The sequence below is a fragment of the Enhydra lutris genome, unplaced genomic scaffold (genome assembly GCF_002288905.1).
Source record: "Enhydra lutris kenyoni isolate GAN:26980312 unplaced genomic scaffold, ASM228890v2 scaffoldscaffold9, whole genome shotgun sequence".
NCBI classification, from domain to species: Eukaryota; Metazoa; Chordata; class Mammalia; order Carnivora; family Mustelidae; genus Enhydra; species Enhydra lutris.
Window position 1 is genome coordinate 13473709 of NW_019154093.1, and position 26020 is coordinate 13499728.

A 26020-nucleotide genomic window follows, 5' to 3' on the forward strand; every position below is an offset into this window, starting at 1 on the left:
GGATACACGAGTAGTCTGGTGATCCGGAGCGAAAGAGGGAAAGGTGGGACCGCGTAGCTGGGGGTCGTGTGGAGAAGCAGGCGGCCAGGAGGAGCGAAGGAGAGGGAGAAAAAGAAGCCCCGGGCAAAAGGGCGTGAGGAGTGCGCTGGAGGGGCTGGGGGAGCGGAGGAGGGCTCCGGGGCGGGGTTGGGGGCGGGGTTGGGGCGGGGCCTTGGCGGGGCGGGGCCAGGGGCCGGACGGAGGGGCGGGGCGGGTCTCCGCCCTTACCAGCGCGCGGGATGTTCTGCAGAACTTTGTGGGGTACCATGTCGACCGTGGTGGCTCAGTCGCTGCATGTTTTTGGTCTTCGATCCCACGTGGCCAACAATATCTTCTTCTTCGATGAGCAGATCATTATATTTCCTTCAGGAAATCACTGTGTGAAATACAATGTGGACCAGAAGTGGCAAAAATTCATTCCAGGTAAAAACCCTTTCCATCCTGACACACACATTAACCGTAGGTGCCAGATATGACCCCATAAACCCAACGAGAGTACTGAAAGGAAGGGTTTTCGGCCAACTTAAATATACGTGTTCCATCATATGAATCGAATGTCTCAAATATGTTTATCCATTCTAGTGTGGATGGACACTTGGGAAGCAATAGTTTTTTGCTATTACAAAGCGTGCCACTGTAAAGTTTCTTCTTTTGTGCATGCTCCTCCGTTTGTGCAGATTATGCAGGGCAAGCAGCCAGGACTAAAATTACTGGGTAATGCGCTAGTACCAATTCACACTTCCACCAGGGGGCATGAGAGTTGCCATTCCTTCCTGGCCTCCAACCTTTGGTATTGTCCAACTTCCTAATTCTTTGCTAAGCTAGTGGTTGAGAAAGAGTATCTTGTTGTAGTTTTAGTGTGCATTTCTCTGCTACTAATGAGGATGAATCTCTTGTCACATGTTTATGGGCCATTCCTTTTAGTCTTGTGTGAATGTCCTGTTCAACTCTTTTACCCATCTCTCTCTCTCTCTCTCTCTCTCTCTCTCTCTTTTTGGTAATTTTCTTATTAATTTATGGGCACATTTTATATACTCTATAGAATTTCTCCCACTTTGGGGCTTGTGTTTTCTCCTTTTGTATGGTATCTTGATGAACAGAAATCCTTAGTTTTTTTCTTTTTTTTTAATTTTTAAATTTTTTAAATAATTTCCTTTTTTTAAGATTTTATTTGTTTATTTGACAGAGATCACAAGTAGGCAGAGAGGCAGGCAGAGAGAGAGAGAGAGAGGGAAGCAGGCTCCCTGCTGAGCAGAGAACCGGATGTGGGACTCTATCCCAGGACCCTGAGGTCATGACCTGAGCCGAAGGCAGAGGCTTAACCCACTGAGCCACCAGGCACCCCAAAATTTTTAAATTTTTTGATTAACATATAATGTATTATTTGCCCCAGGGTTACAGGTCTGTGAATCACCAGGTTTACACTTCACAGCACTCACCATAGCGTATACCTTCCCCAATGTCCATCACCCAGCCACCCTCTCCCTAACCCCTCCCCCGCGGCAACCCTCAGTTTGTTTTGTGAGATTAAGAGTCTCTTATGGTTTGTCTCCCTCCCAATCCCATCTTGTTTCATTTATTCCTTTCCTACTTCCCAAACCCCCCACGTTGCCTCTCAGCTTCCTCATATCAGGGAGATCATATGATAATTGTCTTTCTCTGATTGACTTAAGACATCCTTAGTTTTAATGAAGTAAAATTTATCAGCCTTTTTCTTGTGACTTGTTCAAGAATTCTTCCCTACCTCAAGATTATTAATATATCCTCCTATATCGTCTCTCTTATACTTTATACTTTTTCCTTTCACCTTTTAGGCTCTGAGTTAGGAGGGTGCTTAGTGTGTTAGGGGAATAGCAAGGAGGCCAGTGTGGCTGGAATGGAGTCAATGGAGGAGTAGGGAGGGGGAGGCCAGTTGGAGAAGTACTAGGGCTTTGTAGGTTAAAGGCTCTTACTCTGATAAAGTAGGAAGCCATGGGGGCCTTCTGAGCAGAGTAACAGGATCTAACTTATGTCTCAATAGACTCTGTGGCTACTGTATAGAGAACAGATTTAAGGAAGGGCAAGGAAGGAAGCAGGAGACCAGGTAAGAGGAGACACTGGCTTGGAGTGGGGTGGTGGCAGGCAGTTGGGACAGTGATAGAAAAGACTGAAGAAAGATCAGGTTTTGTGGAGAATAGGGGGAGGTTATTTCTTGACATGGTAAGATTGAGATGCCCACTAGTGAGGCAATGCAGATATTAAGTGAGAAGTTTGATTTGGGGTCTGGATACAAGGAAGAGAGGTTCAGGCTGGTGATAGAAATTTGAAGGTCATCCACACAGAGATGAAATATAAAATCATTCAAATGTCAGAGATCCTCTTAAGGGTGAAGGTATTTATAAAACAGTAGAGTACCCTCTGGGACACTCCTACATTTGGTGCTGGGGAACCGAGGAAGAGCCAGCTGAAGAGTCTTTGAAGGAGTAAGCAAATAGATTGGAGGAGATCCATGCAAGAGGTGAAAATATTTCAAGGAGGAGTCTGTCGTCGACTGGGTTAAAACAGCGCAAAAGCATTTTACAAGCTCTGCAATCAGCCAACATGTATCAAGAACCCATTTGGTGTCAGGCACTGGTGATTGGATGGGTGGGTGGAGGGGTGGGTGGATGGATGGGTGGGTGGATGGATGAGCAAGAAAGCCACGGCCCCTACCCTCTAGGGGCTCTCACTGTTGTTGTGCAGACAGGTATGTGTTCCAAGGAGCAGGACTTGGAAATGAGCAGGACAAATGCTATGCCAGGGATGGCCCTGGCGTGAGAGCACAAAAGGAAGGAGGGAGAAATTTTCCTTTGCCTCCTCCAGGCAGTCTCATATATGCTTTTACAGTTTCAGCTTCTCACATGACTCTTACCCCAAATCTGCATTTTCAGCCCCAGCCCGTCCCTGAGCTGTAGAATCGTACACAGCTCTTGGCTAGACCTCCTTCCCTAAATGTCCTGCCATGTGTAGCTCCCACGCAGTATATCCAGAACTGAATTTATCCTTTCTTTTTTGCTCCCTCTCTTCCCTTAAGACCCTCCTTTGCCAGATTGTCAAATACATGATAAAGCTATGATTACAAAAATAATGTAGTGCTGGTATAAATATCCCAGAAACCCAGTGTATATATTTATATATGTAAATGAATTTGATTTATCATTAAGGTGGCATTAGGAATCTATGCTGCGGGTGCCTGAGTGACTCAGTCAGTTAAGCATCTGGCTTCGGCTCAGGTCATGATCCCGGCATCCTGGGTTGGAGCCCTGCCTTGGGCTCCCTGCTCAGTGGGGAGCCTGCTTCTTCTTCTCCCTCTGCCAGCCGCTCTGCCCACTTATGCTCTCTCTTTCTCTTTCTCTTCCTCTCTCTCTCTCTCCCCCTCTCTGTCAAATTTATAACATCTTTTAAAAAACTATTTTAAAAAAAGAATCTTTGCTGGGACAACTAGTGAGGTATTTGGAAAATGGGAATCAACTTAAATCCCTCACTTCATGCCTTTAACCATCCTGAACCCAAGATGAATTAAAGACTTTAGGGTTAAAAAAAAAAAGAAATCAGAAAAAAACTAGAACCAAATAAACATGAATAAAAACAAAATTCTTGGGGCGCCTGGGTGGCTCAGTCGGTTAAGCGTCTGCCTTTGGCTCAGGTCATGATCCCAGGGTCCTGGGATGGAGTCCTGCATCGGGCTTCCTGCTCAGCGAGAAGCCTGCTTCTCCCTCTCCCTCTGCCTGCCACTCTGCCTACTTGTGCTCTCTCTCTCTCTCTCTCTCTCTGTCAAATAAATAAATAAATAAAATCTTAAACACACACACACACACACACACACACACACAATCCTTGGACGGGATGTTTTCAGCAAAAAACAGTAGATGTCATCTTCACCATGACCCCTAACTGCCCCCTACCTGTGTTCCTTCCCAGCTGTCTCCCCTACTTCCCGTCACCAGATGTCAGTCATTGCTCGTTTCTCACCTTCCCGGGCCTCACCCAGGCAACGACTGGGTCTGACTTAGCATTTCTCTCATCACCTGTCCCAACCTTCATATCGCTTGTCACTACCATTCCCTTTTTTAAATAATCTGCCCCCTTCCCCGGCTCCCCTTCCTCCAAGACTGTCTCTCACACAGTTGCCAGAGGGATCTTTCTATGACACACATCTGACCCTTCCAAAAATTCCTCTGTGGCATTTCATTTGCCTCCGTGGTGAAGTTCAAACTCTCATACAAGGCTGCCAGTGACCTAAAACCTGGCTTCTTTGCTGAGGCTCAGTGACTCTCTGCAGCCCTTCCAGAGAGGTCCTACTAATGGACTTGCCGCAGCTCGTTGTAAAGCACAACAGAGGGGGCCCAGGGCATCAGGGTTAGCGCCTGTCCCCTGCCTCACTCACCCTCCCTGCCCTGGGCTTGAATCCCCGCCAGCTTCTCCACACAGCGCGGGAGGCACAGAGGCTTGGGCTGCTAATACTTTTAGACACTCAAGAAAATGAATATAATAATAATAAATCCAATCTGCATTACATTCTTCTTTATACCAATGTGATCATAAAATGCAATTTTAACCATTTTATTTTTTAAACCATTTTACTAATTGTTACCATTAATGGAAGAAGGGATCCATGAACATCATAACACAGGCCATTTCATCTCCCAGATAAAGTATTTGGCACTTCACCTTTGCCTCAGCCTCTGCTTTCTAGACCACAACTTCTATTCTTGTGCCTGGTACCTCCTGGTTGCAAGGTGACTGCTCTATCTCCAGATGGCACCGACATGTTCCAGGAAAATTAGGGGTAGAATGCATCCATCTCTGGTTTTTGAGAATGCACAAGCTTTGCTATAAAGCCTGTCCAGCAGATTTCTGTGACTGTCTCATGGTCAGAACATCACATAGATGACCTAACTGCGAGAGAGCCTGGGGACCCCAGTATTTGGCCTCTCTGCCTCAAAAGTAGAGGAATATTGAGTGCTGGTGGCTCTGAGCATCAAGGCCCACCCTATTCCACCCCTCCAGACCCACCTTTGGTTTCCCCTGGCTCACGTGTGACTCTCCAACCACACCCCACTGTTCTTAGTTCTCTACCATCTGTACCCTTTCTCACATCCACACCTTAGCTTTTCCTGCCACCTGCCCCACCTGGTCCTCCTGGCATCCTTCCATAACTTCTTCTACCTCAGCCTCAGTCAGGTACCCATCCTCGTCATTTTCCTAATACCCCATAGTGGTACCAAGGAGCTACAGGGATTGACAGGTACTCTTTCTGTGCCTTTCTCCCATGTTGCAAACCTGCCACCACTGTGCTTGGTTCATATCAAGTCATGGTGAAAGCACCATGTGCCCTCATTATCCGCCTTTACCTCTGTTCACAGGCTCAGACAAGAGTCAGGGCATGCTGGCCTTGTCCATCAGTCCCAATCGGCGATATCTTGCTATCTCCGAGACTGTGCAAGAAAAACCCATCATCACCATTTATGAACTGTCATCCATCCCTTGTCGGAAGCGCAAAATCCTTAACAATTTTGACTTCCCCGTTCAGAGGTTTATTAGCATGGCTTTTTCTCCAGACTCCAAATACCTGTTGACTCAGACATCACCTCCAGAGTCAAACCTTGTCTATTGGCTGTGGGAAAAACAGAAAGTAATGGCTATGATTAGAACTGACTCTCAGAACAATGCTGCCTACCAGGTACTTTCCCGCATAACAAGTAACATGCAAGTTATGAAAAATAGTGTAAGCTTGATGGAATGCTTTCTGTGTGCCGGCAACAGTGCTGATTTCATTTGCATTTCTAAATTTAGTCTCTCAAAAACCACACGTGGTCTGTATGATTATTATCGTCCTCTTATACATGAGAGGACTGAGGCTCCTAGAGGTTAAGCCTCTCACCTAAGATCACACAGGTAGTAGGGTGGTGGGGGCTGGAGTCCCTGTCCGCAGTGCCTGTCTTCTTTCCTGTGGCCCAGAACTGCTTTCCCAGATTGGGCCCCGAGATGGATTGAGAACTCACTTTGTCTTGCTGGTCCTGGCCTCTTCCGGCAGTGGGAAGATTTTAAGAATGTAATGCGAAGTGGTACACCTTGAGGAACCTGTCCATGAAATTGCAATTATGTGGGGAGTGGAACTTGCCATTATGGTTTGAGGGTAAAGCAAAGAGGATCCTTGCAAAGGCTGATTGATTGCTTAAGCAAGGGGTCCCAAGGAGGTTTTATCTTGGTGCTGTCACCCCAGGCTAGGATCTGGTACTCAGCTTTACAATTCAAGAACTCAGATCTGCTCCTGTTCAGAGATAGGAGCCAGTCAGTGTCTCAGGAATGGACTGCATTATTCTCATGAGAGGCTGATGGCAACCCCAGCATGTGACAACGAGGATGCTCCCATCATTTACCTGGTGCAGTTCCTCCCTAGCAACAGAGAACTCAGGAGGTGAAATGAGTAATCAGAGGTTACTTGGTGACCACAGAATCAGACCAAAGGCAAGAGAGCTGGAAGATTATTTCGTCTAGGTCTTGGTGAGGTCGGGCCCAGCCTCTCTAAACAGAGTAGAGTACATCCTCTAGAATGTAGATTCTAGATCCGCTAGATTCAGTGAACATTTATGGGACGCCCGCTATGAACCCAGCACTGGGAATACAGGGTTGAATAAATTACAGCCCATCAGTTGTAGTAGGGATGCAGGTTGACTGCTATTACAATACATCCCATTTGGTGGGAGACTGCGTAGCTATCACTGACATGGTCCCTTTCCCCCTGGGCAGGGCACGTAAACCCACCAGAGCCCCCCTTTTCCAGCTGAGGCTTTGTTCCATTTTGTCAAGACCTGCTTATCTCCTTTTTGGCCTTGGTAAATGATCTCTGTAGGTTTCCTAGTTTAAGATGCTGGGCTCTACAAATATGATGAAACTGTGCTCTTGTCAAATACGGTATCAAAACTTACCATGATTTCGTGATGTTTAAAGGCTACTCTGGGCTACCGGGAATAAATATTCGTGAAATGAGAGGTAATTCCATCAAAGTAAGTTTGATCCTTTCCCATTTTACAGGTAAGCTTCAATCCCCAGGATAACACTCAGGTTTGTGTCACTGGAAATGGGATGTTTAAGCTCCTCCGTTTTGCTGAGGGAACCCTGAAGCAAACCAATTTTCAGAGGGGAGAGTCCCAAAACTATCTAGCCCACGCCTGGGTGTCTGAGGACAAGATCATCGTTGGCACCGATACAGGCAAGCTCTTCCTCTTTGAATCTGGAGATCAACGCTGGGAGACAAGTATAATGGTCAAGGAGCTCTCCAGTGAAACCAAGAACCTGGGGAAGATCCAGGAATCCGAGAGGTAATGGTGCCCCTCTGGGCTGGTGCTCCTGTGAAAATATGCTCGTCGTCCTAATAGCCTTACACCAAAAATAGCTTTCTTTTAAAGTTACTCAGAACCCCCTCCCACCTTAAAATCAACTCTTTTCATCTTCCCTCTGCCTTTCTCGTGTTCATCTGTATTCACGCACAAATTTAACAGTTACGACCACAGCCTAGATACAATTCTTTTTATTTTTATACCTACTCTCATTTTATAACCATTTCAGCATGATTAGTCTTCAAAACCACAGATTTTCAAACGGACATTTTCTAGTGGCTACCTAATTTTCTGATTCAACTCAGTGACTGGCCACTGAGCCCCTGTAGTATGCAATACATTGCTCTGTGCTAGGGACACGGGTGCTCAAGGACCTCACAATTTGAAATGAGCCAGCAGACCCACAAAGAATTACAGGGAAGTTGTTGGTAAATCTGACAAAAGCATATGGGGTAAAGTGGGGCTCAGGTCAAGTTTACCTTTACTACAGCCAATAATAGTCATATCTCAAACATATTAGGATGTGCCATTGCATGTACTAGACACTGTGTTAAGCACTTTGTGACTTTGTGTATTCTCATTTGAGTCTTACCCTACGTGGTGCATACTATTATCATGCCCATTTTACAAAGGACAATGAGGCTCAAACAGAGCCTCAGAGATAATACATAAACCCCAAGATCATAATACTGTCTGCCCGGCTCTGGAGACTGAGCCCTCCAGCACATGACATATGATAAAGTCTTCTCCTTGTGTAATTTTCAGTCCACCATCCCCTCACATAGGACCTCTCCTTTTTCTGTCGTGATTTTATTAAGAGCTTCCTAATAAGTCCCCCTGCCCTCCAGTTTGCCGTGTTCCTAATCCTGCTGTGGTCTGGTGCTCTAAGAATAAAGCCCAGACTCCTGAACCTGGTCCACGTGTCTCCCTGCTGCTCTGACCCATCTTTACACCTAGAGCATGCACTCCTGCCTCTATCTACCACGCATGTCTCATGCACTCTTGCTTCTGGCCTTGGTCATGTGTAGTTACCCCTACCCCCGTCCCCCAGACACATTCACACAGTGACATACTCCTGTCCATTCCTCAGATCAGCTGGGAGTTCTCAGTCTCTGCTCATCTCAGGTTTCGTGTATCTCTTCTGTAAATGACCTCAGAAAATCCTTGCTACTTGCCGACTGGCTGCTCCCATCCCACGCAGCTGTTCCCTAATGGTCCTTGGGCGTTGTCCCCTAGACTCTACGCTTCTGAGGGCAGGAACTATGCCATCTTACTTACCATTGTTTCACAGAGTTGTTAACACAGTATAATTCCAATAAATATTTGTTATGTGGAAGGAAGGAGGGAGAGAAGAACGGGAGGGAGAGAAGGAGGAAGGAAATAGGGAGGGAGGGAGAAAATGGATCCCTGGATTCAATTCTCAGCCCTCCCACTTATTAGTTGTGTATCCTAGAAAACTCCCTGAGCCACTTTTTCCTAAAAAGGAGGACAATAATGGATGGAACAACTGTAGTAATAATAGTGACCACACAGGCTGGGTAAGACTAGCAAATAAATGGGTGACCTTCCAGTCTTTGGAGTTTGTGTAGCAGTCCAAGGCCAAAGGGTAGCATTTAGGTTATGGGACTCACAATGGGTGATTTCTCCCACACCCAAAGACAGCCCTTCCTTCTCATCCCGAGCTGAACTCGCCTTGTTGGAATCGTCTCTGTAAACCTTATATGCTATTTTCTTTTTCTAGCCTGATTGAATTTCCAACCATCAGCTCACCGGTCCCTTCCTACGAACAGGTCACGTTGGCCAGGAGCCTCAACCAGCTGACCATGCCCCAGGTGTTCGCCATTGCAGCCTATTCAAAGGGATTTGCTTGTTCTGCTGGTCCAGGCAGAGTTTTACTGTTTGAGAAGATGGAGGAGAAGGATTTTTACCGGGAGAGTAGGGAAATCCGGGTAAGGAGGGGAGGAAGAGCAGAACTGGGGTTCTCTTGGCACCTATTCTCCTTGAGTAGAGCGTTGACAGGGATTTTGCCGGGAGGAAAGGGCTATAGTGCTGAGTGGAAATGGGGACTTGAGCCATTAGTCCCTGTTGGTAATTTTAGGATGGGGGGCACAGAGTGGGGTTTAAAATTGGGAGGATCTGGATTTGAATTCTGGAAGAGAACTTTGGCAAGTTATGTTTTCTCTTTGAAGCTTAGTGTTCCAATAAAAATCGTATTATGATAGATACTGATATTTAACGTCTGGCACACAGGAAGCGTTCAGTAAATGTTTGTGGAATAAGTGATACAAACCGCTATCGAGAGAGATCGTCTGTGCTTGGGGAAGATCCAGGAAGGCTCTGGGTGTCTGGTGGGAATCTCTGGGGAGGGGTCCTCGAGGAAGGATAACAAGTGACGGGAGGGAACAGGTTAGGAATTGCAGGTGGAAGGAACAGGTGAGTCAGAGGCATCATGGACAGCGAGCAGGTGGCATATCTGGGAGATGCTCTGCTTCCCATGGAGAGGAACTGAAATCACTCGAAAGGAAAAGATGGGAGCTGAGGCTGGTGAAAGATCTCAAATGCCAGCCGAAGGAGTGTGTATGATTCAGCAGAAGCATTACACTTAAGAAAACCAATCCGTCCGTGGTGTGTAGTGAGGGGCGGGGGCACTTGGAGGCACTGGATGTGCTGTGGCTACAGACACAATGAAGGAGCCAGCCTTGACTCTGACCTTATTGGCGGAGTGACTTGAGACGAGCTGTTGACTCCAGCAAAACCTCTGTTTCTTCCCTGAGAAAGTAGCCCATCCCTGGTGGTTACCAAAAGGAGGAAGCAACACCTGTGTAAATGATGTGACCAGTGCTTGGTGCTCCTTAGATGATACCCATTACCACTGTCATGCCTCAGAATCCTTGAAGAGGCTGTGTTAGTCCAGCCAAGCAGTAGTGAGGTCTAGTCACAGCAGTGAATAGAAGAGTGGGAGGGAGAAGAGCCTTTGTGCAGGTTAAGTGTGTAGAACTTTCCCTGAGTGGATGTGGACAGCCAGAGATAAGGAGCTCCCACAGATGAAGCCTCGGCTTGGAGACTAGATGCCTAGGAAAAGTTGCCAGTGGTAGGAAAATGGGGGATATGAGTTAGATGAGTGGGAACCAAGGGGAATTCCTAGGAGTCTGAGTTACCTACTTTCAAAGCAATTCATGCTTTTGTTTGCTTGTTCTATTCACGAATGTATATTGAGGGTTACCACGAGCCAGGCTCTGTGCTCAGGGCTGGGGGCAGGAAGGAAGCAAGCACTCTAAGAGCCTGTCCAGAGAGCACAGTCACCAGGCAAACAGATATGAACTGATTGTCACATGGGGATCAACACCGTGAAGCAAATAAAGCCAGGAAAGGATTTATTATACTCCCCAAGAGTAGCTTGGGGAGGCCTTGCTGAGGAAGTTAACATTTTACCGGACCCCAGAATAAAGTAACTCATTGGTTGGCAATGTGGGTAGGACTTTGGGAATGAGATCAGTATGTACACACAGATGCACACGCGCACGCATGCACACACACACAACACATGGAGTGCTTAGGTTGTGTCTGGCACAGAGCTGATGCTTTATGTGCACTATTTTAAGAATTTATCATCGTGATTAATTTCACTACTGTTGCTTTCATTAAAACCCTCATATTGGGTAAAATCACTGACAGATAAAATATAGAGATGGAGAAAAAGAGGACTGAGGACAAAACTTAGTATTTCCTAATTTGGAGTCTGAGACCGAAGAAGAACCCAGCAGAGGACCCTGAGAAGTGGTGGCCATTCACTCACTCATCTAACAGATGGCTGCTGCGTACCTGCTATGGCCCAGGCTCCAGGCTTGATGCCCGAGCTGGATGTGTCAGTCATGGCTGCTTCCCCCAAGGACCTCACTGTCTCTGGAGGAGAACAGCAAGGCAGCACACACTCTTTCCCTGAGCACTGCTGTGCACTAGGTACTATGCCAGGCACTGGGACACAGACAAAGTCCTCAGTCTGTGGGTTCCCATTCGGCTTTACACAGTGTCATAAATGTGACAGCAGAGGACGGCTCCCTGGTGAGCACACTGAGGGGATGTTAGGGCCCACCCAGCCCAGGACAGGACAGGCTGTTTCTCCCTCCCAGAGCCCTCAGTGTCCTGGCAGAACAGGGGGCATTGACTATGGGAAGAAGGAATAGAGGGGATACAAGAACTCCAGACAGAGGGAGGGAAGCAGGAGAACCTGGTGTCCTGGCCCCTGGGGAGGCAGGTGCTGCCATCACTGCAGCAGGATCTAGAAAAGTCAAGAAGATGAGGACTGAGCAGGAGCCTCTGGCTCTGGTGAGAAGGAAATTTCTACGGTTGATGAGGACACTCAATAAATGATACAGTAGAAGGAAGGGAGAACTGAGTGGGAGGTAAGGATGTGGAGACAGTATGTGCAAGCCAACCTTTCAAGAAGTTTGTTAGCAGACAAAAAGCAATGGCAGGGGAAAAGGAAATCTAATGTTACAATGTCAACTTGGCAACTCCCGGCCCTCTCAGGGACTGCTGGCTGGGCTGCTGTGTGACCCCTTGTCCTTTCTCTGCCCTGTCACCTGCCCCACATGGAAGAAGGGCCGTCACCTTCCCCTCTGCTGCCCTGAGATGCACAAAGTGTGCTTGATGAGGTGACATCCACACTGGGCTTCCGACAGATGGGCAAGGGTGGGATTTAAACAAACACTTGTTTTCAGAGGCGATCTCAAACTGAGATGTAGAGAGATCATTTTCATACGTGCTGCTGTCCCGTAGTCAGCCAGTCATCACATAAGGGTGAATACAAACCCCACAGAAACCAAAGTGACTGAAGCCCTCCCTTTCCACATCTGAGGAGGGTCCTGGGAAGCATCCTGGTCTGGGAGTCTGGGAGCTAAAAGTCTCTGAGAGAACACTGGAAGTCCAGGGGCACACTGATTGATGATATGGGAACATTCCTAACAGTTGTCTTGCATCTTGGGCAGATTCCTGTAGACCCACAGAGCAATGAGCCAAGTCAGTCTGACAAGCAGGACATCCTCTGCCTGTGCTTCAGTCCCTCAGAGGAAACCCTGGTTGCCAGCACCAGCAAGAACCAACTCTATAGCATCACCATGTCCCTGACAGAGATCAGCAAGGTGAGTCTTCCCCAGCAACGCTTCCCTCCAGCCCAAGGACTGGTGACCATGTGGGCAGCTTTTAATCCAGATTTGCTGAGCCTGGCTCATTCAGCCTCTTCATAAGAGCAAAAGAAACTCTAATCTTAAGATTTCGTTGTAGACATACTCCACTCTCAGTGGGATTGTGATTGCTTGCAGCCTTCTTGGAGGACACATTGGAGTTGTCTGTCAGGTTTAAATTGTACATTTCCTTTAACCCTGTGGATGCACTTAGGAGAATTCAATGTACTCCTATAGCTGCTCATGGACACAAAGATGTACATATATAAAGAAGTTTATTTTTCCTTTTTTGGCTTTAAATAACAAAGAAAGCTAGCATAAAGACACTGCAGACACTGCAGAACAAAAAAATACTGTTAAAGAGAATCACTCTGAACTACCAAAAGGTTCACTTCACTGAGAAGATAATTTTAAAACTGTATGCACCTGATAGCATGCACTCAAAATACATAAAGCAAAATTTGACAGAACAACAAGGAAAATAGACCATCTACAATCAGAGTAGGAGATTTTAACCTATCTTTCTCAGCAGTGGTGTTTTTTCTTAAATAATAGTTTTATTGAGTATTTATTGGTATTTATTCACATAGTATACAAGTCACATATTTAAAGTGTACAATTCAGTGGTCTTGAGTGTATTTACAGTCATGCAGCCATTACCAGAGTCAATTTTAGAGCATTGTCATTGCTTCTGGTTCTTTTTTGCTTGTCCCTGTGGATTTGAAGTACCATCTGAAGTCACTTCCTTAGCCCAGTGCAGATTTGCTCCCGCCTACCTTCTTTTTGTTGTTATTGGCAAATATATTTCCATGCACCCAACAAAGCATAATATATGTATTTTTTTATATAGTGGCTTTTCCACTGAAGTTAAAGAAGAGTGGAGAGGAAATATGTGTTTATATTATCTTTTATAATGACATGCTACCTTTACTGGTGTTGTATTTTTTGATGGATTCAAACTACTCTCTGGAGTCACTTGTTTTCAACGTGAAGAATCTCCTTTAGTGTTTCCTATAAGGCAAGTCTACAAGCAGTAAACTCTTTTCGTGCTTGTTGGGGATGTTTTTATTTCCCTTTCATTTTTAAGACAGAGCTTTGCCCGATATAGAATTCTTGATAGACAATTTTTCCTTTGAGTACTTTGAATGTGTTATTCTACTCCCTTTTGGCTTCTATTATTTTTGCTGGGAAATCTGCTGTTATCTTGTTGGAATTCCCTTGTAACTGAGCAATCATTTTGATCTTGGTTTTTTCAAGGTTTGTTGTTTTTTTTTTTTTTTTTTTTGTCTTCAGTTTTTGATATTTTTACTATCACATGTCTGTGGATCTCTTCGTGTTTATCTTTCTTGGAATTCATTCAGCTTCCTGGATGTGTACATTAATATTTTTCAATAAGCTTGGGAAGTTTTCAGCCATTATTTATTCAAATATTTTTCTGCTCCTTTCTCTTTCTCCTCCTCTCTGGTATTCCCATTGTACGTATGTTGGTGTGTTTAATGGTGTTCCACATTGACCTGCAGTTCAGTTCATTATTCTTCATTCTTTTTTCTGTTTTTCAGATTGTGTAATCTTTATTGATCTGTCTTTAACTTCACTAGTTCTTTCTTCTGCTAGTTCAGATCTCTTTTGAGTCCCTCTAGTAGATTTTTTACTCCGGTTAATTTTATTTTTCACCCCCAGAATTTTTTTCTTTCTTTTCTTTCTTTTTTTTTTTTTTTTTTTTTTTTTTTTTTTGAGAGAGAGAGAGAGCATATACACAAGCAGGGGTGGGGTGTGGGCAAAGGGAGAGGGAGAGAATCTCAAGGAGGCTCCATGCCCAATGTGGAACCTGATGTAGGGCTCAATCTCACAACCCTGAGATCATAACCTAAACTGAAATCGAGAGTCAAAAGCTTAACTGACCTGAGCCACCAAGGCACCCCCATGAATTTCTATTTTTTTATTAGTTTTATTTTATTTTATTTTTTAATTAACATATAATGTATTATTTGCCCCAGGGGTACAGGTCTGTGAATTGTCAGGCTTACACACTTCACAGCACTCACCATAGCACATACCCTCCCCAATGTCCATAACCCAACCACCCTCTCCATACCCCTCCTCCCCCCAGAAACCCTCAGTTTGTTTTGTGAGATTAGGAGTCTTTTATGGTTTGTTTTCCTCCTGATCCCATCTTGTTTCATTTTTTCCTTCCCTACCCCCCAAACCCCCCACTTTGCTTCTTAAATTCCTCATATCAGGGAGATCATGTGACAATTGTCTTTCTCTGATTGACTTATTTCGCTCAGCATAATACCCTCTAGTTCCATCCACATTGTTGCAAATGGCAAGATTTCATTTCTTTTGATGGCTGCATAGTATTCCATTGTGTATATATACCACATCTTCTTTATCCATTCATCTGTTGATGGACATCTAGGTTCTTTCCATAGTTTGGCTATTGTGGACATTGCTGCTATAAACAATGAATTTCTATTTTTTAAATAATTTTTATCCCTTTTTGATATTCCCTATTTGATGTGACATTGTTATCAAAAGTTTCTTTACTTCTTTAATTATGGTTTTCTTTAGTTCTCTGAACAGATCTATAATGGCCACTGTGAAATCTTCGTACTTTGAATCCAATACCTGGTCACTCTCACAAGCAATTTCTGGTGCCTATGTGTACAAAAATGCAAATTAAAACAAGTCTGAGATCTTTCTTTCTTTTTTTTTCAATGACACTTTTCCTTGCTTTAATATTTTTTTATCTTTTTCTGCTTTTGAAATGAACTTTCAATTACAAAATATCAAACTACACTCAAAAATGCCAGCTATTGGCGTAGTAAGGAGAGGCTCACAGCTAAGGACAGATAGCAGTGGCAGGTGGCAGGAGGTGGGAAGTGATTGAAGCAGTGGTTACAAATGTTCACAGGAAGCTAAAACTATCCTGTACCCTAAAGTTAGCACAAGCTTGAGTCTCCACTGCCTTGGTGGGTAGCCTCAGAGTGTTTGGGTTCAGATTCTACATGGCAATACAGTTCCTTCCAGTTAAGAGTCCTTGGCTTGCACCAGTCACAGGGTGGCCAGATGGCACTAGACCAATCTAGTCTATTGATTTTTCAGAATGTTGTCATTGATGTACCAAGAGACTTCAGGAGCTCTACGCTTCAGTGACAGCAAGTAACTTGGGTTTCCTGGCTAGATACATAGCTCAAGCAAAATCCAAATGCCATCAATGAGCTTCAGGGATTAGTACAGCATGTTCTGCCCTTCCACAATCCTCTTGGCAGTAGTATAAACGTTGTTGTTTTGAATTTGCTGAAAAGTGTTGACATTTAAATAACATTCCTTAATCTAAAACTGAGCTTTGTTTTCATTGGGAACATCCTTCCTTGTTGCAAAGAAGACCTGGCACTTCATTTGCCATCTTCTACAGAAAGCACATTGAGTGGGATGAGGCAGCTGAAGTAGCGTCATGGTGATGTACTACCCCTCTGATTCCCCAGACAGCAAAGTGACAAGTGGAAGGGCCAACTTTTTCAGTAGCATATTCTAGTCATCAGAGTCCTTGGGTAATAACTCTAGAAACTTTATTAGCTGAAAGCACCAATACTGAGTTGGCAGGAGATAGCCAGGGAGTTATGTGCTCACAGATGCTCTAAACTCCTGTCATCGTTAGGGCTGTTATTAGATAGTCCAAGATGAAAATCTGGCCCTATTCACTGCACTCATTTGGGGATGTCAGCAGCTTATTGACGTTCTGTGGATTCAGATCGAGCAGGTTGCTGTTTTCAGATAATGCTACCACCACTGGATTTGAATCTGCTATGAGATCCCACAGAGAATCCAGAAATACCTGATCTTCCACCATCTGAGCATTGATATCATGGACTTTTGCCACACAAAATTGCTGCTGCTATTTTCCAACATAGGGATCATCCTTCAAGCACATACAAAGGGGCTCACAGAGATCTTGTGTAATCTTGTCCACCCAGATGCACCCTATGATCCTGACTGCCAAGGTCATAATTAGAGGATAGGGATCTTCACAGTCCTACACAAAGCTGTTGACAGCCATGATGGCCATGTCTGGCTGACTCTTGGAGTAGTTCATCAAATAGAGATACACAAGCTTCTTTAATTCCAGACTGGTTTGCATACAGTTCACTACATATGGAAAGAGAGAGCTGACATCCTCCCCCACAGTCATGGCAACAATCACTTTCTTCACAGCCTCCCTCTCTTTTCTTTTTTTTCCTTATTGAGTTCAGCCTGCAATTCAAAGATTTCTCCTTTTTCATTGATTGTGAAATGCTTGGAGTCAGTTATGGTTTGGGATTTTTTTTAATTTAAATTTTTAAATTTAAGTTCAGTTAACATAGAGTGTATTATTAGTTCAGAGGTAAAGGTCAGTGATTCTTCAGTCTTAGATAATATCCAGTGCTCATTACATCACATGCCCTCCTTAATGCCCATCACCTCAACTCCCTCCCCTCCAGCAACCCTCAGTTTGTTTCCTGTGATTAAGTCTCTTGTGGTTTGTCTCCCTCTCTGATTTCATCTTGTTTTATTTTTCCTCCCCTTCCCCTATGATCCTCTGTTTTTTTTTCTTAAATTCTGCATATGAGTGAGATCGTATGGTAATCGTCTTTCTCTGATTGACTTATTTCACCTAGCATGGTTTAGGATCTTTAATGCGAGCCAGAGGCAAGGGCAGGGGTGGCCACAGCAGCCAGAGAGCATGGCCCGAGTGGTGGGGTAATGGTTTCCTGCACGTCACAACTGAGAGGTTTCTTTATAAGAATTATTTTTAATATATTACCAAAAATTAGAAAGTCAGATCTCACCAGAGACTTCTGAGAACAAGGGAGAAGGGGGATCCTAATGTGATGGTGATGGGGATGTAAACTGGCACAGGTATTCCAGAGAGCAATCTGGTAGTTCTTGGTCAAATAGAGAATGCATACATCTTGTTACCCAGTGGTCTGGCCCTAGATGCATACCGGGAGCTACATCATGCTGGTCTGCTAAAGAACATGCCCAAAGACCTTCACCTTGATGTTCGTAGGAATGGAGAGTTGAAGACAACCCAGATGTCCATTCCTAGGAGTGATAGAAAAGTGAAGTAGCTGGATTCATTCTACAGAATACCAAACCTAAGTTAGAAGTGATGATTATACACATGACAACACAGATGGTTGAGAGAAAAAGGTAAAACTACAGAATGCAATCTGAAGCACATGCCATTTATAGAAATATCCAAGGACAGAAATGAAACACATCGATTGGTGCCTTTGAGAGGGAGGAATAAGAGCAAAAATTAAAGAACAGAGAAATGAAATAAACATAAAATAAAGAATGACCATACATGAATTGATTATGATGGTCTACAGCTCTGCCCCTGGGATATAAAATAAAGAGAATCAAGATACCAAATCAAGGAAATAGGAAGCCAGGTCATCAGATGAGCTTTGGGAATGGGGGAAGAGGAAGAGCATTTGAAGGGCCTAGAAAGAGAATAAATACCATGAAATTGGTATCTCTTATAGATTCAGGAAGTGAACTTACTGAGAAACCTGGCAGAGTTACTGGGTCCGTTGGAGGGTTGCGGTCTTGAATTCTAAGTGAAACCAGTAAGCCTGCTTGCCTGATTCTCCATCATTGTACAGCTTCTCGGGCAAAGGTGGAGAAAAAAAAAACCCACACAAAAGAAAGAACTACTGCTGTTCTTAAGATAAGAGAGACTTAAGTGTGTTTAAAAGCTGGTAGGAATGTACCAGTAGAGACAGGGAGGTTGAAGATATTGGAGAAAACAGGGGTAAGACATGGAAAAGAATGATAATAATTATGCCAGCTCGTTGACCCCAGCACAGCACCTTTTCCTCCAAGGTGGTAGGGAAGGCCGAGTGGAGAGAGGTAAGCTGATAAGTGGGAAAGGGCCAGGATTTGACGGAACCCCCATCCCAGCCTTTGTCTTGCTTTCGAATGGCCTAAAATAGGTGCACCTGATTGAACTCCCCAGCCATCACTCCTCCTTCAGGTGTCCCAGTGATAAAGCTCCCGGTTACAGAACACGTGGGGCCTACACAGCCGGTGTAATAGAATACATTTTCATGTCAAATATTCACCCAGCTCCCACTGCTGCCCGTGGCAGAACAGCACCATTTCTCTGGAGAGGAATTTGGCGGTACCTATCAAGGTCTTTAGAATTTCGAATGACATTTTCCCCCCAATATTCTATTTCTAGAAAAGTATCCGTTGTGTCAGTCCCACCTGCTGATAGTGATGCTATTGGCTAGGAATGCCTGAGGCACTTGATCAGGCCCATAGTACTCCTAGCAAACTCCCAGATGTTTCTTCCACCAGGGACAGAGATGTGGCTGGACCAGACCTTTTGTTTCTCACTAAGATTGCAGGAGGCACTTCAGCAAAAACCCTCAGGGAACTTTGGGGAACATGATTTATTACTCACAGGCTCTGGAGGGTACAGAGCACACATGAGGGCCACACGGTGAGGTCATGGAGAGAGAGAAAAAGAGAGAGACGGAACTTTGCCTATATGAGGCAGTAAGGGTGGGATGTCTAGGATTATAAGTGTTCACTCTTTATGGGCTAATTTAAGGCTTAAGGGCAGGATTGAGAGCACAGGAAGGGAGAAGTGGGATCAATCGAGCAGTCAGTGTCTAAGTTATCCAGGGCATTCTGAAAAAGGGACCTCCGTGGGTAGGGGCGCTCTACTTCCTTACCTGGTGGTTTTGCCAGCAACTGGCAATAAGTCTATTCAAGGTGGAGGTATTTGGAAATGGAAGCCTACATATTCAAAAACTTAGTCTTGGACACTCACACTGCAGGATCTAAGGAGGTAATCACAGAGGTACACAGACATACATGCAAGCATGTTTAGTCTAGTTACTCCTAAATAACAACAACAAAAAAAAATGGAATCCACTGAAGTGTTCCGACAGTAGAGGAATGGTATATCTATATTAAATTCTGGCATAGCTATAGAATAAAATATTGTATCGCCATTAAGATAATGTTTTAAAATAAGATGCATGATACCAAAGTGGTCTTCCTACAGCCTGATTCCTGGGCAGCCAGGCTAACTGATGTTCCTGGTAGTACTGAGAGGTGACCTGTACAGCCAGCCTCTCGCTCACTCTGCCAGATCTCACTCTGTGATTTCTCCAGGGGGAGCCCGCTCACTTTGAGTATCTGATGTACCCCTTGCACTCGGCATCCATCACTGGTCTAGCCACGTGCATCCGCAAACCCCTCATTGCCACCTGTTCTCTGGATCGATCCGTTCGCATCTGGAATTACGAATCAAAGTAAGGATGAAAGGCATTGCTATTGTAGTGTGCAAGATTTCAGTTGTTAAATTTGTTCATGTGAATTGTTTTAATTAGAAAATTTTAAAATGTAATTACTTAGAAGCTTTCAGTTGGAAAAGAATTTTTTTAAAGATTTTATTCATTTATTTGAGTGAGAGAGCACATGCAGGGAGGAGGGGCAGAGGAGGAGGGAGAAGCAGGCTCCACACCGAGCAGGGAGGCTGACACAGGGCTTGATCCCCGGACCCTGGGATCATGATCTGAGCCGAAAGCAGCTGCTTGACTGAACCACATGGGCACCCTGGAAAAGATTTTTTTTTTTTTTAGCAAGTCAGGCAACGTACCTGCTTCCCTTCTGTTTTTGTTTGTGCTTGACCTAGAAGATTGCTTTGTGTTCATTAAGTACTTACCACATACCAGACACCATGCTGGACACTAGGGACATAAAGATAGCACACCAGTATCTCACCTTCTTGTATAACTTCCTATGTTCTTCCAGTTTTCCTATCCCCTCACTCCCATTTGATGTACTTTTCGCCACATAGAGCTCTCAGGATCACTCATTCCATCTCTTTCTCCTTATCTCCCCGTCACCCTTAACTCCCTAGTAAATTTACCCTCCTGACATAGAATCTCCAACTTAGTTTGGCCCCACACTGGAATATCTTGGGTCTTTGTGTATAGCCACTGGGCTGCTGGGAAGAAACTGTGTGATCCCTCTGATCTGAGGACTCTAAATGGAGCTGTGCCCTCAGCATCACTAGACAGCTCATTGATCACGTCCCCTAATTTCCATACTCATTGCTGGGGACACTCCCCAAAGAACCAAAATCTAGAAAAAAGAGGAACCAATCATTTTAAGCAACAAAGTATCTCAAATGTTATGATAAAAGTATTTGGCAGATACAGTGGAGGGCTCAAGGTCATTAGCGGGCTGGACTTCTAATTCAGTAGTTGGTCTTTCTCACAGCACACTGGAGCTATTTAAGGAATACCAAGAAGAGGCATATACAATCAGCCTTCACCCATCTGGACACTTCATTGTAGTAGGGTTTGCTGACAAACTACGCCTTATGAATCTACTCATTGATGATATACGTTCCTTCAAAGAATATTCTGTCAGAGGATGCAGAGAGGTAAGATGCTGGAGATAATGGTCCAGTTTTGTAGAAAACTGGGGTTGAAATATCAAGAACTCTTGTTCTTCAAGTATCAACAGATACGTGAAGTGAGCGGATTCCCCCTGGAGAAACACGCTCTTGTGAGGTGAGACCAAAGCCTGTCTTAAAGAACTTCAGTGACTTTAAAAGAAGAAAAAGGAAGAAATCTAGTTCTTCTCTCACCACACTTCTTGAACGTATGGGTTCCATCTCATTTTTCTCATGCTCATCAAGATATTTCATGGAACCCCAAACCTCGTGAGATCCCAGGTGTGATTAATCCTCTCTGTGATTGCAGAGGAACAAAAAACATCAAAAAGCAAAGTTATACCAGACTCAGAGTCCCAACTGGAAAGGTGAGGTTGGAGACTGAGCGGGGCCAGGGAATATGCACGTTAACAGGGAGAGGCAGGAAGCAGCCCATCGCACTTCCCCCTGAGATGACTGCAGAAACCAGATAGTGACTGAGGGAATTGCTTCCCCACTCTGAAACTTCTAGAGACGGATTGGGTGCTGTGCGCTATGATCCAAGCAGCTTCACGGTCAGTGCACAGGGCAGTGGCCGCAATCTTGGCCAGTATGGCTATGGCAATAGCGAAGATGTCAGCCCGTCCTCAGTCCTAGCTGTGCCTTCCACCAATTCCCACTTCCACAAATGTTTTAGCCAGAGCTCTTCAGGAAAAGGAGCTCTTAGCTGTAACCTCCGGACTGCTCATTTCTTTCTTTCATTCTTGATGTCTTGCTTTATCTCTTCGCAGTGTTCCTTTAGCAATGGGGGTCACCTGTTCGCTGCAGTCAATGGAAATGTGATTCACATTTTTACCACCACAAGCCTGGAGAATGTCTCAAACCTGAAAGGACACACAGGGAAGGTAAGTGAGTGAGCAGAGTCCAGGGAAATGAGGGGCACAGAGTCAAGCATTACACTCACTGAGTGAACAAAAGAGAAATGAGCCCTTTCTTCTTGGATTTCACTGTTTACATGGGGCAAGGAGACAATAAAACAAAAGCACAGGCTAATTACTAATTACAATAAATGCAGTGAAAGAAAAACATGGAGTGTTATGAGAGTAAATAATCAAAGAGTTGGCATAATTTAGATGGGGGTGTTTACAAAGGCTGGGTCCTAAGCAAGTAGGAAGGAATTAACCAGGCACAGCTGGTGATCATCATTACAGAGAGGAATCCAAAGACCCTGGGATGAGAGATTGCATGGCTGTCAGAGGAACTGAAAAGTCTGTGGGGCTGGAACGTACACATCAGGATGAAACTCAGGAATGAGCCGAGATTGGTGAGGTTAGCAGGGCCCCAAGTACATGGAACCTTCCAGGCCTTTTAAGGATAAAAATGATAAAAAGGGTTTGTCCTCCTTGTTCCTTTAAACCATTGTAGACATTCAGGGCAGAGAATAATATGACCAGATTTGCATTTTAGATTACTTTGGCTGCAGAGAGAAGAATATATTGAAAAGGACAGGGTGGAAATGGTAAAGAGAATATTGTAGATATCTACACTATTTTGGACCACGATGGAGGTGGGACAGATAGGGAGAAGTAGGTGGTTTCAAAAGATATTTAGGAAGCAAAACCAACAGTTTTTAGATAGAGTGGAGGTGGGGTATGAAGAGAAGGGAGGGCCCAAAAGTTGAAAGGCTAAGAAGAAAGGTGAAAGAATTTGGAAAGGAAAAGCACTTAAGAAAGGCATTATATGCAGAAGGACCTGTTAAAGACGATGGAATGGGAGTATAAAATAGGATAGTGGTTTGGGATATACATGGCTGGAACACTGAGCACATTCCAGAAGTGGTAGAAGGAGCTGGAAACGTTGGCTGCATCATAGTGTGTGTACTATGCCAAGAAATTGGACTGTAGGCGATGAGAAGCTACTAAAAGGATTTAAGAAAGGAAGTAGTGGGATTAGAAAGGTACTTCTCCAGGGGCACCTGGGCGGCTCAGTTGCCTTCAGCTCAGGTCGTGATGCCTGGGTCCTGGAATGCAGCCCCACATCAGGCTCCCTGCTCAGCGGGGAGCCTGCTTCTCCTTCTCCCTCTGCCACTTTCTCTCTCACTATCTCAAATAAGTAAGTAAAATCTTAGAAAGAAAGAAAGAAGCTAAGGAACAAACAAAGAAATGAACTCCTCCAAACAGTATTGAGGATGGATTAGAGGAGAGGGAAGTTGGAGGGATGGAGACCAGCTAAGAAGTGAGGGTAAAAGATGAGTCAGGAAGTAAACCGTGGCTTTTGTAGTAGGGACAGAGAGAAACATGATATTAGTTCTATTTTGTACTTGTTATGTTGATGTGTCCAAGAAGTATGACACATGAGAGTGGAGATCAGGAAAGAAGGCTGGAAATGAAGATTCAGGGAATTAGGTGGTAGTGAAAGTCAAAGGCATGAATTATATCACCGAGGGCCTGTGTGGAATCTGAGAAGAATCTTGGGTAGGAGACAGTTGACCAACATTTAAGGAACTGGTTAAGTAGAGAAAGCCTGTGAAGGAAGGCACAGAAGAACTGGGAATAAAGGAATTGTATCACAGAAGCTAAGGAACTCATTCCCAAAAGGATATAGAAGTTGGGGGCATTTAAGGTCAGAGAGGGGCCCTGGGGGGCTCAGTTGGTTAAACATCTGACTCTTGGTTTTGGCTCAGGTCATGATCTCATGGGTTGTGAGATCAAGCCCCATGTTGGGCTCCATGCTCAGAGGGGAGTTTGCTTGAGATTCTCTCTCTCTGCCACGTTCTCCACTTGCACACATGCACACATGTGCTCTTTCTCTCTCTCTCTCTCTCTCTCAAAAAAAAAAAAAAAACTTTAAAAAAAATTAAAAATAAAGGTCAGAGAGAAATCCTGTAAACTGACCATTAAGTTTAGCAAGTCACAGGTGCATTGGTGCAGGTGCTATGAAAACACAAGTGTTATTGAGTTACTGACCTTCTTCAGTTTCAACGGTGTGATTGGTCTTCAAGCGACTATGGAGATGCAGATGAAATCACACCAGGTAATTCTGATGCTCTTTCTAGAACTATGCGCTCCTCCATGGGAGGCCCTCCCTCACCAGTCCAGGAAAGCAGCCATTAGTTTCACAACTTTGCAAATATTTATAACACCAGTGTCTAACCAGGGATATATGTTGGACTTACATCTGCAATATAAAAAAAAAAAAAAAATACAAATGGAGGATGCAATAAAGCCATACTTAAAGGAAAATTTATAACCTTGAATGTATATATTAGAAATATAAAAAAAGATAAAAAGTCAGTGATATAATCATCCACCTCAAGAAATTAGGAAATGAACAGCAAGTAAATTCAAAGAAGATAAAAGGAAAGAAATAATAAGGCTAAGAGCAAAAGTTAACGAAATAAAAAACAAACACAATAAAAGACCATCAAAGCCAAAACCTGCTTTGGATTTTTTTTTTTTTAAGTAATCTTTACCCTCAACATGGGGCTTGAACTCACAATCCTGAGATCAAGAGTTGCATGCTGTACCAACTGAGCCAGCCACGTGCAACCAAAACTTAGTTTTTTGAAAATGTAAAATGGACAAGCCCTTGACATGACTGATTAAGGGAGAAATAAAAGAGGAAAGGTAAATAACCAGTATGAGAAATGTAAAGGGGATATCATTACAAATCCTATATATAATAAAAAAGATCAAAAGAGGATATTTTGAACAACTTTATATAAATTGAATATATAGATGAAACCAACAAATTCCAAGAAAAATTGAGTCTGTAGAGAATTTATAAGGAAAACTAGGCCCAGAGCATATCATTAGAGAATTATATCAACTTGTTAGGAAAAGAATGACACTAATCTTTTTTTCTTAACTTTATTTTATTTTTTCAGTGTTCTAAGATTCATTGTTTATGCATCACACCCAGTGCTCCATGCAATATGTGCCCTCCTTAATACCCACCAGATTCATCCTAACCCCCAACCACCCTCCCCTCCAAGATCCTCAGTTTGTTTCTCAGAGTCCACAGTCTCTCATGGTTTGTCTCCCACTCCGATTTCCCCCAACTCCCTTTCCTCTCCTTCTCCCAATGTCCTCCATGTTATTCTCATGCTCCACAAATAAGTGAAACCATATGATAATTGACTGTCTCTGTTTGACTTATTTCACTCAGCATAATCTCCTCTGGTCCCATCCATGTTGATACAAAAGTTGGGTATTCATCCTTTCTGATGGCTGAGTAATATTCCATTGTATATATGGACCATATCTTTTTTATCCATTCGTCTGTTAAAGGGCATCTTGGCTCTTTCCACAGTTGGCGACTGTGGCCATTGCTGCTATGAACACTGGGGTACAGACGGTCCTTCTTTTCACTACATTTGTATCTTTGGGGTAATACCCAGTAGTGCAATTGCAGGGTCATAGGGTGGCTCTGTTTTTAATTTCTTAAGGAATCTCCACACTGTTTTCCAAAGTGGCTGCACCAACTTGCATTCCCACCAACAGTGGGAACAACACTTGTTATTTACTGTCTTGTTAATTTTGGCCATTCTAACTAGTATCTCAATATGGTTTTGATTTGAATCTCCTTGATGGCTAATGATATATGAACATTTTTTCATGTGTCTGTTAGCCATTTGTATGTCTTCTTTAGTGAAGTGTCTGTTCATGAAGAATGATGCTAGTATTGAAGAAACTCTTATCAAGAACAGAAAAAAGAGCAAATACTTCCCAATATTGTTTTATGAGGCCTGCATAATCACGATACCAAAACCTGCCAAAGACATCACAAGAAAGGAGAATAATCAGTCAGTCTTTTTCATGAACATAAAAACATCCTAAACAAAATATTATCAAACCAATCCATCAACATATAAAAAGGATAATATAGAATGACCAAGTTGGATTTATTCCAGGAATACAAGGTTGTTTTACAATTTGAAATCAATTAATATACTATACCACATTGACATAAACATGATTTTTCATCCTTATCTC

The 26020-nt window shown here is 43.9% G+C and overlaps 1 protein-coding gene across 1 annotated transcript in view; it reads left to right on the forward strand.

The window, feature by feature from the left end:
- The first annotated feature begins 305 nt into the window (after positions 1-305).
- LOC111143460 (cilia and flagella associated protein 57) overlaps positions 306-26020 on the forward strand; it is a 70268-nt gene continuing 44553 nt past the window's right edge. The window contains exons 1-8 of the mRNA XM_022497217.1: positions 306-462; positions 5424-5740; positions 7096-7382; positions 9142-9349; positions 12389-12541; positions 19757-19896; positions 20870-21035; positions 21818-21931. Of these exons, the coding sequence (XP_022352925.1) occupies positions 306-462; positions 5424-5740; positions 7096-7382; positions 9142-9349; positions 12389-12541; positions 19757-19896; positions 20870-21035; positions 21818-21931 (1542 nt within the window). The remainder of the gene's footprint in view (positions 463-5423; positions 5741-7095; positions 7383-9141; positions 9350-12388; positions 12542-19756; positions 19897-20869; positions 21036-21817; positions 21932-26020) is intronic.